Source organism: Thermobia domestica, chromosome 1, assembly GCF_964235325.1.
Source record: "Thermobia domestica chromosome 1, izTheDome1.hap1.1, whole genome shotgun sequence".
In the NCBI taxonomy this organism is placed as follows: Eukaryota; Metazoa; Arthropoda; class Insecta; order Zygentoma; family Lepismatidae; genus Thermobia; species Thermobia domestica.
The window spans coordinates 217,630,427-217,644,072 of record NC_137454.1 but is presented as its reverse complement, the minus strand read 5'-3'; the positions used below and the strand labels follow the sequence as shown (position 1 = coordinate 217,644,072).

The 13,646-nt window shown below is 33.2% G+C and overlaps 1 protein-coding gene across 2 annotated transcripts in view; it reads left to right on the top strand.

Annotated features, from left to right (window-relative positions):
• The window catches only part of LOC145693919 (cGMP-dependent protein kinase, isozyme 1-like), a 912,022-nt gene that overhangs the window by 813,112 nt on the left and 85,264 nt on the right, over positions 1–13,646 (top strand). For both annotated transcript variants that reach the window (XM_081770087.1, XM_081770079.1), the window contains exon 6: positions 9,484–9,621. In XM_081770087.1, the coding sequence (XP_081626213.1) occupies positions 9,484–9,621 (138 nt within the window). The remainder of the gene's footprint in view (positions 1–9,483; positions 9,622–13,646) is intronic.

Sequence of the window (13,646 nt, the reverse complement as noted above, 5' to 3'; positions counted from 1 at the left end):
GAATACTGTATTATATCTTGATATATCTACCTACTTTAGTATAATTCATTTTTACTATTCTTGTTGTAGGTAAGTCAGAAGTATGACCAACATCACAGTTGAAGAATACACTGCTGCTTCAACTGTTAATAATAATGCAGTTGGAGCAAATGTTTCTACTAGTACTACTACCACTAACTTTCCTGATGTTAATTCGAAACAGTTTCACAATACGGCATCAAAAAATTCAACATTATTGTTGTGGTGGGTAACATATAATTTTAACAAATATTCTTCGAATGGATTTGTCAGGATCTTAGTTGTTTCCTTTCTTACAAAATAGATAAAAGTTAACTTTAATCCCTAATATTTGCTTCCAAGAATATGAAATTAACACAGTATTTCAAAGCATTAATTACTAAGAAAAAACTCTGATATATTGTTTATATTATCAACTATGGTGTTGGTACTAATTACAACTAAATATACGTAGATGGTAGTTACTTTTGAATCATAATTATTTCTGTGTATGACCCTTTTTTTACCACCACATGATTTATTCCAGTTTTTAAATGAAACCAAGATTCCCTCTTTACTGTAACATTCATATGTAATTGTAGATAAGCATGCATTCGTAGATACTACCATGTGAACTGTACTCTACATGACGCTCAAATAGCTTCAAATGTAAAAAGCAAGAAGTTTTAATTTGCTAGCTCGGCAAATCAAACTTACAAGCAGACCAAAAAAACAGGCTGTGATCTATGTAAATCGTTGTTGTTATTAGTTTGTGTATTGCTAGCTATTGATGTCTAGCGCTTTTAGAAAGTTACGCCTTCTCGTAGGGAAGAGTACAGTATAAACAGAGGATTTAAGGGATTGGGTGACGGTCTCAGAGAAGTTCCTTACTTGTTATTATATTAGAATAATTTCTAAGATCTTAAGGATCTTTGCGATCCTTAACATTTGGCAAGAAATTAACGAGAAAAATGCAGTTAATGTACTATCGTACAGAACTGAAACACTAGAAATATGGAAGGATATATAGTGTTAAATTATATCATACTCGTATAGGTTATAGATGATGAAAATAAAGGATGAGGCGAGATAGCTGCGAAATAAAAGATAGCTGCAGATTGTTCAATTATTATAATACTAATTATTATTATTTTGTAGCTATAAGTTCATAGTGCAATAAGATCCATCAATGACTGAAATAAGTATACAGACACTACTTCGGAATTAGTTACCTAAGGCTACGATAATTGGTATCTTGATAGAAACTATCACGAATGATTTCTGATTTTGTCCTCACAAAACCTCATACGGTATTCAGAATGGATGAAATAGCCGAGATAATTGCACAATACTGAGATTCCTGTCTAAAGGGGATAAATAATATTCATAAGTTATGGCTTTAGTTGTGGACGATTTATAATATTAATGATCCATTGCAGATATTAAACTTCTATTTCGTGTTGAAAATGAAGCCGTCCAAGTATTAAATTTCTAAAATTGTCACAAGCCTGTCGTTAAACATCAACAAGAGCTTTAAAATGAAGTATGAAATAAACAATGATAAATTGTGTGGAACGATACATAGGTCTAGTTAATTAATATTCATCCATCTACTGGTAAAGTAATCTTCTTTAGCTTTTAAAAGAAAATGTCAGAGTGAGAAGAATAATCGTCACATCTGACACTTCTTTTGATGTACACAACAAAACATTGAAAATTCTGGAATTTATCTGACCCTTTTTTTCTGGACTCTTTTTTTTTTCTTTTTTTAAAAAAAGGAAGGGGAAATTGCTTCATGTTGAGAAGATTCAATTAGTTATCATTCCCAGAATAACCTTTCCTCGATGCTGTAGGAACGTACTGTTGAGGAACAACAACTGTTTCACCAATTATCCTGTTTTTCTTCTACAACATCTTCTATCATGTCCCATAATTTTAGTTTAAATAATGTCCTAATTAGTTTACTTCCTTCTTAAAATTACTTTCACGGTTGACCTCTCACCTTTAATTTTCAACACCTCCTCATTGCTTCTTAAACAATTTTCTCCATTTCACTATTTCGTAGTTTTTTTTTTCGTTAAGCCATTTGTGTTACACAACCGGAATTGGCCAATTTAATCTTGTTCTGTTTATCTATGGGGATTAACCTTACTAACTCTTTCAGACTTAATTATACAGGGAGTCCATAAAGTCCTGCAGGAAAGTAAAACTCTATAACTTGGGAAGTACGTAATATATTAACAACTACTTTTTGGTGTACTTACAGAAAGGTTCATCGCCAAACCTCCAATTGTGCACCATTCACGTCCAAACACTTTTGCAGTCTTTTGGGGGAACCAAGAATTGCGTGTTGGCGGTGCTCGTCTGGAATGTTCAAAATCACATCAGTTATTTTGTTCTTGAGATTGTGCAGATTAGCTGGCTTCTGCGAATACACCTAGGTCTTCACGTGTCCCCACAGCCAGTAATCACAAGGCGACAGATCTGGTGATCTTGCAGGCCAAGGTGTGGGTCCACTTCGGCCAATCCATCTCTCCTTAAATTCTTCAAGAAACTGTCGAACTTGAAGGATATAGTACGGCGGTGGCATGTGGACCTCATTAAGGATGCCTAACCTACGTAGTAAGTTCTGGCAAAAGTAATGTCTGTAGCATGTTCAGATAATTGTTACCATCTACCGTCTCTTCCTCAAAGAAAAAAGGGCCGATAATGTGGTCCATTGAAACAGCACACCACACATTGACTTTGGGACTACCCCGCTTGTGCTTCATGAATTCACGTGGATTTTCCACCCCCCAAATTCAGCCGTTGTGCCTGTTCACTTTTCCCGACACATGAAATGTGGCTTCATCTGAAAACAGAAATCGAGACAGAAGGTCACCATCTTCTTGTAAGCGGGTAAGCATTGACTCAGAATTCCATTCTCATGTTACAATCTTCCTCTATCAGCTAGAGCACAAATTTTAACTTATAGGGCCGTACCTTCAAATTCTTGCGTACGATCTTGTGTAACGTTGACTTCCGTATTCCCAGTTCCAATGATCTACGTTTAAGCGATTTCATTGGACTCCTGGCTACGCTGTCCTACAACGTGTGAATCACATCGTCACTCGTTCCTGGCCTTCCACTGCGTGGTAAATCTGACACACTTCCCGTTTCTTTGAACTTCTCGTACCACCTCTTGATATTTGTTTCTGCTGGGGGTGTTTTCTCATACGTTGTTTGGAACGTTCTCCGCACTGAAACGCAAGATTTTAATTCCGCAACCCACAAAACACATTGTGCCTTTTCTTTAATAGACGCCATCTTAAGTCACGTGATTACCATCGCAAACGTCATCGAGCATTGTGGCCAGAACAAAACTCTAAACTTCTCTTCTTCCAACCTCAAAAATTTATACACTTAAATGTAACGGTTTCCAAGTTATAGAGTTTTACTTTCCTGTAGGACTTTATGGACTCCCTGCAAATATTATAAATCTACACACCTTGGACACCACTAATACATAAAACATTGATATATTACTTCATTAAAAAGTCCCAGGCCTATATACTAATTCATGTGGTGCTTGTGGAAATGATCCGTATAAGATTTTCTGTATACATCGTCCAAATTGTAATTATAGTTACCTTAGTAGTAGTTTTAGGGCCAATAGTTTTGTAATTTAGGTTGATGAGATACGAGTTCTTCGTAAGTGCTCATTGAGAATTTTGTAGAATTCTTATGTTTAATCACGAAAATCCAAGAATTGATATCTAATTGTACTACGCTATCATATGTTATCTAATGTAATTGTAGCTTTCTATCTTTTACTATCTACTATAATTATAGTTTCCTATAGTTTATACCATAAATGCTTAAAATCTTTTTAAAAGCAACTTTGTATCTATTTGGAAAGCATATTGAGGTATTCTTACTTAACATATTACGTTTCTATAGTATTGATTACGATTTTATCTATCTACAAAATTGTCTTTAGCTATATAAATTTACATTCTACTTCACATAGGGTTACGAAATACTAGAAAAGCCGATGTAAGATGATTTCTGAGAACCTGTTATCCCCTTCTCGTCGAACCAAGGAATTCCGTTCATTCCTGTTTATGGTTTAGAAGTTTTGCTAAGCCACTTTCGCTTATACCTGATCTTTAAATATTTCCCGTCTGTTGCTTGTACAATACATCACTCAACTACCGATTTCTCAACTACATAAGAAAATCGTTCTCTTAAAGCATTTAGTGAAATTTAAATTTTGGTAAGCACGGTTTTTAGGAATTGTCAAATATAAGCAAACATTTAAACCACATGTTTTACGTCAAAAGAAACTAAAACATTATTATGTTACTCAAACAATTGACAAGTGGGTATTTCTATTGTAGTTGTACTCTATCTCTTTAGAACACTCATTAGATCACTTAACTAAAATATGTAGCTTATTTTTAGAAAAGAAAAGAAGTTGTCTGTGCAATATAGAATTTCTTGTAGTTTATTTTTACTATGTATTAGAAAATAATTCGTAAAACCATGTTATATTTTATTTATTTTTTTAAATTTGAAAATGTATTTATTAGCCATTTAATTATTTGATATCTCTTTCTGCTAGGTTTCTCAATCTCGCTTTAATATAAGGTTTGCTTAAGACTATTGAAACAGAGTGTAAAAATATTTGTGGAATGTTGTCGATATAAAGACAATCCATGGAAAGTTATCTTATTTTGACAATAACTATATACTGTGAATTAAACAAATTTTGAATACCTATTGATTAACCCTTTTAATGTCATTTAGCCTGATATGTAACATTATCTTTTAACATGTTATTTGTATATATATTCCATATTTTAATATACAATATTAATATATTTATTGTCTTTTATTACTAATATCCACTTCCTCAACCATTTCTTTATCCATAGTTAGTTTACTTCGTCTTTCATAATTACAATCGTGAAAATATTCGCATAAATAATCATAACGGACTTTCTTAAAGATTTCTACAACCAGTTATGTCAAACTTAAATTGTGAGAATAAAACACAAATCCGAATTCAATCTACCTTTCATCGCAATAAATAAATAAATAAATCATGTTTTATAAACTATTTTTGGTCTTTAATATGTCCGAAAATGTCTCGAAAGGTTTTATTAGTGAATAGAAAAATGTCTAGAATGCACCTTAACAGTGGTTAATATATACTTTCATAAGTATGTTCAAAATATACCCGAGCTTCTGATATTTCCAATGAATGTACGAGAAAAACGGTTTATAAATGTGTGAAGTGTCCTAGCACTGAGCATTGAACATAAGAGAGTGCGTTTCGCATTGAGGAAGCTTTCTACCTATGCAGTCATGGTGAGCACAGGCAAACGATTGCAATATCAGACAGATCACTCAATTCATCAGCATGAGCTGACAGTGGGTATTTAAGAGGGAACAGGAGTGGATTTAAGAGCTCCAATTTATCATCGGCCATAAACACTTTTCATATATATATATATATATATATATATATATATATATATATATATATATATATATATATATATATATATATATATATATATATATATATACATTATCAGACCTATGAACACTTCTTTAAAAAAACTATCTTGATGAAAGCCTCATGTGACATAGTAAATTTGTAATTTATTGTATTAAGAATCGATTTCCTTATCGAGTTTTGGATGTAAAATCGATGATCTTAATGTATATTAACTGCATCGACTTCTAATCCTTTTAATGATGTTTTATTCATTACTATCTTATTTTTTCCGTCTTTTCGTAAAGCCATTTGATCATGAAGGTCGTGTAAACTTCTCGTTGTGGTTAACATGTTTAATTTCTATAATTCCTCGCCATTAGTTTGCATTCTTGTTGATATGATGGTTGAAATTTATATATCATGAAGAAAGGTACTAAGAAACTATTAAAGGATTATTTGAAATATGACAAATGCAACATAGAAAGAAAATAGTTGTGTCTTATCTGCTATCTGATATAATGAGACAATCGTGGCACAATACTTGAAATTTATAACACAAGTTGAGAAAGAAATATCACAGTGAAAGAATCTGTGTAAAGAATCTGGTGAAGGAGCTAAGAGTGTTCATCAGTCTCCCATAGTTTCCTAAGACATTACTAATCACAAAGAATATATTCTCAGAAGTTCTCTCGTAAGTTAGGTTTTACAAAATGCTGTGCAATGTGAAATTTGATTATAGTATACGAATGAAAAGCTGTTAGAAGTAAATTCTCCCTTATCATATTTGTCAGTGTTTTCCATTTAATCAGTTATATCGTCACAAGTTTTGTTCAATATATAGTGATTTCTAGATTTTCTGTTGTTAGGAATCTCATAAATAAATCATGATTACACGTATTATTGGTTATATAGTAATTTTTGCTAATATTTCTACCTAGTTTTTGAACCAGTCACATTAACATAAAAAAGTTAAATAAAAGCTTTAAGTTTTATGTTATGCCGGCTAGGCTAGAAGAGACGGTGATGATGAGAAATGAATGAAATGGTGGAGTGAAGAAAGTGAGAGGAAACGGGAGAACCCCGAGAAAACCCACGCACATGGTGTTTGTCCACCATAACGTACACTTGGCGCGAACTGGGATCGAACCAGAGACCCCATACACCAGAGGTGAACATACTACCACTGAGCCACCGTGTAACGTAAAAAATAAATCAGTGTTTGAATATGATTTGACATCGTTAGTAACTACGTTTGATCATTGTCTAATATGTCCAAAAATGCCCTGACGTATTCTATAAGTGAACAAATAATGTCTAGAATCCCTTCTAACAGTGGTTAATAGGAACTATTCAAAGTTCGTTCAACGTGTACTTGAATTTCTGATGTGTCTAATGATGAATATGTTGGCAAAGAAACGACTTTTAAACAGTCTCAGGACAATATGCACATTACCATTTGCACATTTACAAGTCGTTTCTATCCGTATACTCAGTGTACATCAGAAGTTTAGGTATATTTTGAACATTGTTAGGACAGACCACTGTTAAGATTCCAGATACATCTACGATACTGTACATTCGTACATTCCAGTTATTTTTGTTTGTTCATTGATAAAATACTTGAGAATACTTTTGAATATTAAATAGTAACCAAAAGAAGTATTTTCTAGAAAAATGTCCAAGGACAATTTTATTTTTGGCAATATAGTTCCGAGAGTTAAATTCCCCTTAACAATAAAATGCTACATTATATTGGTAAGTTCAGTAAATCTAATTCAAGCAAATAACATACATTTGTATGTTTGTCCACAAGATAGAGAGAGAGAGATCTATATACAGAATTGTTAACGAAACAATTTGGTACGTACGTAACTATATTCATATGAAAACGAGAGTTCATATTGAACACATTTGAACGACGTTTGATCTCATAAACACTCAACACAAGTGGTGTATACACATCACAAGTTGAGTCAGACGGTGTTTTAGGAGACAAACTGGAACTTCATTCATGGAATTTATCTCGCGGTTTGTCGACTGTCAACAGAAAATATCTTGCAAATATGAAGTCTTTAACTAAATAATACATTGTAAGGAATAGAAAATTACACAGATAACGTTAATTAGCTGATTTTTAAAAATCATTTAAGATATTTAAACACTTGGACTGAGACTGATAATTGTTTTTAAAAAAGAAGTGTATGTTACACCACTGAGCCACCGTATTAAAGTATATAATTTTATTTACTGAATTGTGTCTGTACCTTGTACACATGACATCATATGCTTTTCCAATATCTCGTAAATTTAAAGGATATGGACTGTTATGTTACATGTGTATATGAGAAAATATTTTTTTACAATATCACTTTCTTATTCTTCCCGTATCGATACCATTTACAACAACGATAATATAATGAAGAGAATATACTCAGTAGCAAACAACAGTTTTGGTGTACGTTCTTCGAAAGATAAATAAATTTCTGTTTACGTTCACATAATTTGTCGTTAAGCAGAATTTAGTATCTCTTCTTCAGTAACAGGTTCTTATTACCCGTTATTTAAAAGTATTCACAACATTGTAGGTATTTCATTAATACCTCCTGAATACAGCAATGTATTATTATTATTAATAATAATAAAAATAATAATAATAATTACACCTTGTAACCAAATGAGCAACGTGTACGTGTATGTGTTTGGCACACATAATTGTGGTTCGAGTCCCTGTGGAACAATGGTTTTGGTACTGACTCTGGATCGTGAAGCAATTTGTGCTGGAAAGAGACGTTAAATTCCATATCAATCAATTGAGAATTAATAATTATAGTAGAATCACAAAATAAACTATTTTTCTTATTAGCAGTAAAGCTGTGAAATAGGCACTACGTCCACGTGCGTAATGTCAGTGTATTAAGTATTACTAACGTTAAAAAGATTTAACAATTTGACATATTGTATCCAAAGTCATCTCGGGTAGTATAGGCAACACTTCAAGAAAAACAGCAGATATCCTTCAGTGTACCTTACAATTGAAATATACTGAAACTTTTAAAGTGGAAAAATTGAAAAATTAAGTATTAATGGCTACACTCACAGAGATACGAACTAGTTTTCTGATTGTTGATTTTGACAAGGTTGTCATCTCCGAAGAAAACTCAAAATTACCACACCGCATCAACGTGTATGTACACTGATTGTTATGTGCTTTTTTTGCTCGGGCGTTGCTTATATTACTCGGGATGAATATAAAACATTAAACTTAATCCTATAAATCCCTCATTCTTCCCTAAATATTTTCCACAAATCGTGTGAAAATCGGACTTCAGTTAGAGATTCTATAAACTAATGAAATCCATTAGCTTTAAAAAAAATCACCCTGTATAATGAGGTTTGATGTAGAAAGTTAGAAATAAGCAATGATGTTGATCTGCTTTCCACAATTAGCCAGTTAAAATATTAAAAGATACCTAGCTGCAGTAATAACGGAGTTTGACTTGATTATCGCTGGTATTATAACGTCACATGATATTAATGCATATTCTTAATAATAAAAAAATAACACTACATGTGTTATATTTGAATACATGCGGTATAAAGGATCAGACATACATTCTTGAAAAAGCTGAGATATACCTAATAAAGTAAGATAAATAATATATTACGTATTCAAATATCCATAGTGTTTCTAAGTGAAAAATAATTATTTTAACTATGTTTATGTAACTAAACGTTCTACCCTAAAAAGGAGTGTAAGCCGTAAACATCATACAAGTATGTTGACAATTGATTTTTTTCTTTTTTTAGCAAGGCATTTATTTTGAAATTTATGTTGTACACACACACACACACACACACACACACATATATATATATATATATATATATATATATATATATATATATATATATATATATATATATATATATATATATATATATCACAATATAATATTTAGCACAATACTGACCGTCTATTTTCTTTTTTAAATCTATTTCAGGGTCACATTTGTTTGTGTCAGCGGAGGGCGAATTTGAAGTGATCAAAGAGAACAAAGTGTTGGGTCGAATGGGTCCAGGAAAAGCCTTTGGAGAACTCGCAATCCTCTACAACTGCACAAGAACGGCATCCATAAGAGGTAAGTTTATTTTATTATATTTTTTTAAAAAGACGTTAGGAGCCATGAAAGCTAATTTCATTTACGTTTGGAGAGAAAGAAGGGACCAAAATCGTAGTAATTTGTGGTACCTTTTCATATTTTTTCTATAGGATATTTCATTTTAAACAATTTTGTCTATCATACACTCACTTCAACAAATATTAAAATCATGTGTTTGCTCTCAAAGCTTTTGTATATGCTCGTTAGTGGTCGGAATAGGCTGGTGGCGTAAGAAATTATGATGCTACTTAAGAATTATGGGTACAATATATTGGTGCAGACTACAAGATTTGTCAAACTAATTTCATTGTTTACAAGTAATATCAAACATATGGCAATGATGTTAGAGGCACTGCTTTTACTTGAAATTTCTTGCACTGAATAAGTTTTTTTTTTTTTTTTCAAGAAAGTTGGTAGAATTAGTTGAATCTTACCAATTTTATGCGAAAACAATTTGTACATACTTTTAAGTAGTTTTGAGTTGAATATGTAAAACTATTTTAAACGATCAAACAGTTAACCATCTAGATGGCTACTAACGAGATTGTCCTACCTGAAAAAAAAAATACTTTAAATACTAAAGAATATTTTAAGTGTGTTTTACAGTGTAATACACAAAATAGTTGCAATTCTTTATAGAATTGCAAATATTTTTTGATATAGATTCAAGACATAGATCCAAGTCACCAATAACACTTATCATTGTTTCTATATAATTATGATAGAAAATGTATCCCAATTTGAAAATGTATCTCAATTTTGTAGTTGATTTAAAATAGTATTTCGTCACAGCTCTATATCATGTTTTAGTAGAGGTTGTTTCCTCATGTATGATGGTTTATCATTCTATTCTACGGTTTAAGAGACATATAAGACTTTTAATGCTTCTTCATACCCAAACATTATTTCTATTATTATCTACATCATGTTTGTAATCACTGGCGCAAATCCCGGGGTGACGAGGGAGACAATCTTAGACCTGGGGGCGACTGTCCCCCCCCCAATAATCTGACTTCAAAGGTGCTTCTTGGGATAAGTGTGATGATTTGTGTCCGACTGCCACAAAGGAATGTAAGATGAAATTGATTTCTCTTACTTTTTCCATTTTTTTTAAAAAAAGAATCGTATTCTGTAGTCTTTCAAACTGAACTTCGTGCTGTAGTGCGTTTAGTAGTCTCATCAATATGTATTAATTCCACTTCCGCTACTTGGGCACAAATTGCAATAAATGCCAGAGGAGGATATGCCTCTCTCCTCATGCTGGAAAGTTGTCTCACTTGTAGGTACGGGCACAAATTCCGGGGAAATGGGGAGACATGTCCTCCCCAACATTGGAACTGGAGGCTCTCCCAATAATCCGATTTGAAAAGTGCTTTTTGCAGATAAGTGTGATGATTTGTGTCCGACTGCCACAAAGGAAAGTGAGGTGAAATTTGTTTCTCTTGGCTTTTCCATTTTTAATCAAAATGAAGGCGTCCGACTGTGCGTGACGTAACCTCATGTGAAATCTTATCTCCTCCTCTCCCCTAGGCCTTAGCACACGAAAAGTATATAGACTATCCAATGTCAGTAGAACCCATCTTTTCAGTAAATGCGCATTTAATCTATTTGTAGTATCAGCCTAGGCATCTACTCATGCTTCGTAAGCTAACTAACTCTATAGCCTATGGAACCCAGAGGTTCAATGCCGCGTTCCCAAAAGCTCTCCACTGACTTCTATCCTTAGCCAACTGGATCCAGTTTCTACTTTGTATTCCTATTTTTGCGAGATCCATCTTAATAGTGTCTTCCCATCTGCACCTAGGTCTTCCTAATGGTCGTTTTCCGATTGGTCTTATTGCTAACACTTCGAATGCGTTCCTACTTTCTTCCATCCTGGCTATATGTCCTGCCCACCTAAGCCTCCTAGACTTGATGACCCTAATAATGTGTGATAAGCCGTATAATTTACGTAGTTCCTCGTTATGAAGTTTCCGCCATTCCCGTTCCACTTGAGTCCGAATATTCGTCTGAGCATCTTGTTCTGAAATACTTTCAGTCTATGTTCTTCCCTCAGAGTAAGCGACCATGTTTCGAAACCATACAGAACAACAGGTATGGTTATAGTTTTATATATTTTAAGCTTCAAATTCCTCGACAGAATTCGCGGCGACAAGAGATTTTGAACTGAATAATAACACGAATTCCCTGTTTGTAGTCGACATTTAATTTCTTCGTGAATAGGATCTTCGTCTGTTAATATTGATCCTAGATATTTGAAAGTATCCACTCTATCAAAAGTATTATTTAATATTTTAACGCATTCATAATTTGCCGTATTACGGTCCCGACGCACTTCCATGTATTTAGTTTTCTCTGCATTAGTTCTAAACCCTTGTCCCTGCAAGCGTTTAATAAGACCTCTGCATTTCTTTCTATTGTTCTTCTATCATCTATTAAATTTACATCATCAGCGTACGCATAACCTGGTGAACACCGTTCAGCTTTGAGCCCTGGTTGCTATCTTTGATTTTCCTTATAACCTATTCCAGGACCAAGTTGAATAATAATGGCGACAACGCATCTCCTTGTTTCAGGCCATTTTCGAAGTGAAAGCTTGTGGACAAAAATTTTCCTACCCGGACTTTACTTTGGGGTTCATTTAAACATGCCTTAATTGATCTAATTAGCTTTTTCGGTATTCCAAATTCTGTAAGAACGTTGTACAATGTTTCTCTCCTAACCGAGTCTAAGCCTTTCTAAAATCAATAAATAGTTGATGTACCGCGGTATTGTATTTCCACTTCTTTTCGAGTATTTGGCGAATGGTAAATATTTGGTCGATAGTTGATCGATTTCGTCTAAATCCACACTGATAATCTCCAATAATTTCATCTGCGTATGGGGTCAATCTTGCTAATAGAATGTTTGAAAGAATTTTATAGGATGTTGACAGAAGAGAGATGCCTCGGTAATTATTACAGTCAGTTTTGTCGCATTACTTGTGGATTGGAACAATGATTGATTCTCTCCACTCTTGTGATAATTCTTTCTTGTTGTAGATAAGGAGAATGAGTTTGTGTATCTTGTTCCATAATTTTTCGCTTCCACCTAAAATTAATTCAGCCGGAATTTCGTTTACACCCGGAGATTTGTGTTTCTTTAATTTCTTTATAGCGATTTCTACTTCTATTCGGTTGGGTTCTGGAATATACGGTTCTGCGGTGAGTATCTCTCTTTCTCCACGCACATTAGTTTTTGACTGCGTGTTAAGCAAATTGTCAAAGAAGTCTTTCCATCTATTTAAAATGCTATCTGTATCAGTGAAAACTGTTTCATCAGCTTTCTTTAATATAAGCACGAGGTTGATAGCCTTCGTTAAATTCTTTGATCCTTTTATACATGCCCCGAATGTTTTTATTTTTACTATTATCTTCAAGTTCCTAAATTTTAGCTTTCAAAAAATCGCGTTTTTTTGCTCTAAAAGTTTTGGAAGTTTCCCGCCTGATGTCTACGAACTTTTGTGTGGTTATTTCATTCGGATTTTGTAGCCAACGTAATTTTGCCTGTTTTCTCTTCTGTGCTAGCTCGAACCATGGTTTGTTCCTACTTTTTTCCGCGTGTCCCAATTTTTCTTTTGAGAGAGGATGCTTCGTAAGTAAAAAAGAAAATATTTCAATTGCTGGAATATTTTTCTCCATAATCTTAAGGTTACATCTGTTAACTAAAGAGTATATGACATGCGTCAGATTTCTGTAACGATTCCTGTAATGTTATTGAGATTATCATCGTTTGCTCAAAGAGTATTGTTGCGTCATACATAATTGATATTCTTTCCCCATAGTTTTGGGGAAGTCATTATTTATATTATTATAAAACAATTTTAACGTGGATCTTTGTGGATGCCTAATTAGAAACCTACCACTTATAAACATGCATGTATACAGATTTCAGGATGTGTTCACGGCAGTGATTTGTAATACTGATATGTACTACTACTTCATCTACATCGCCTGATATATAAT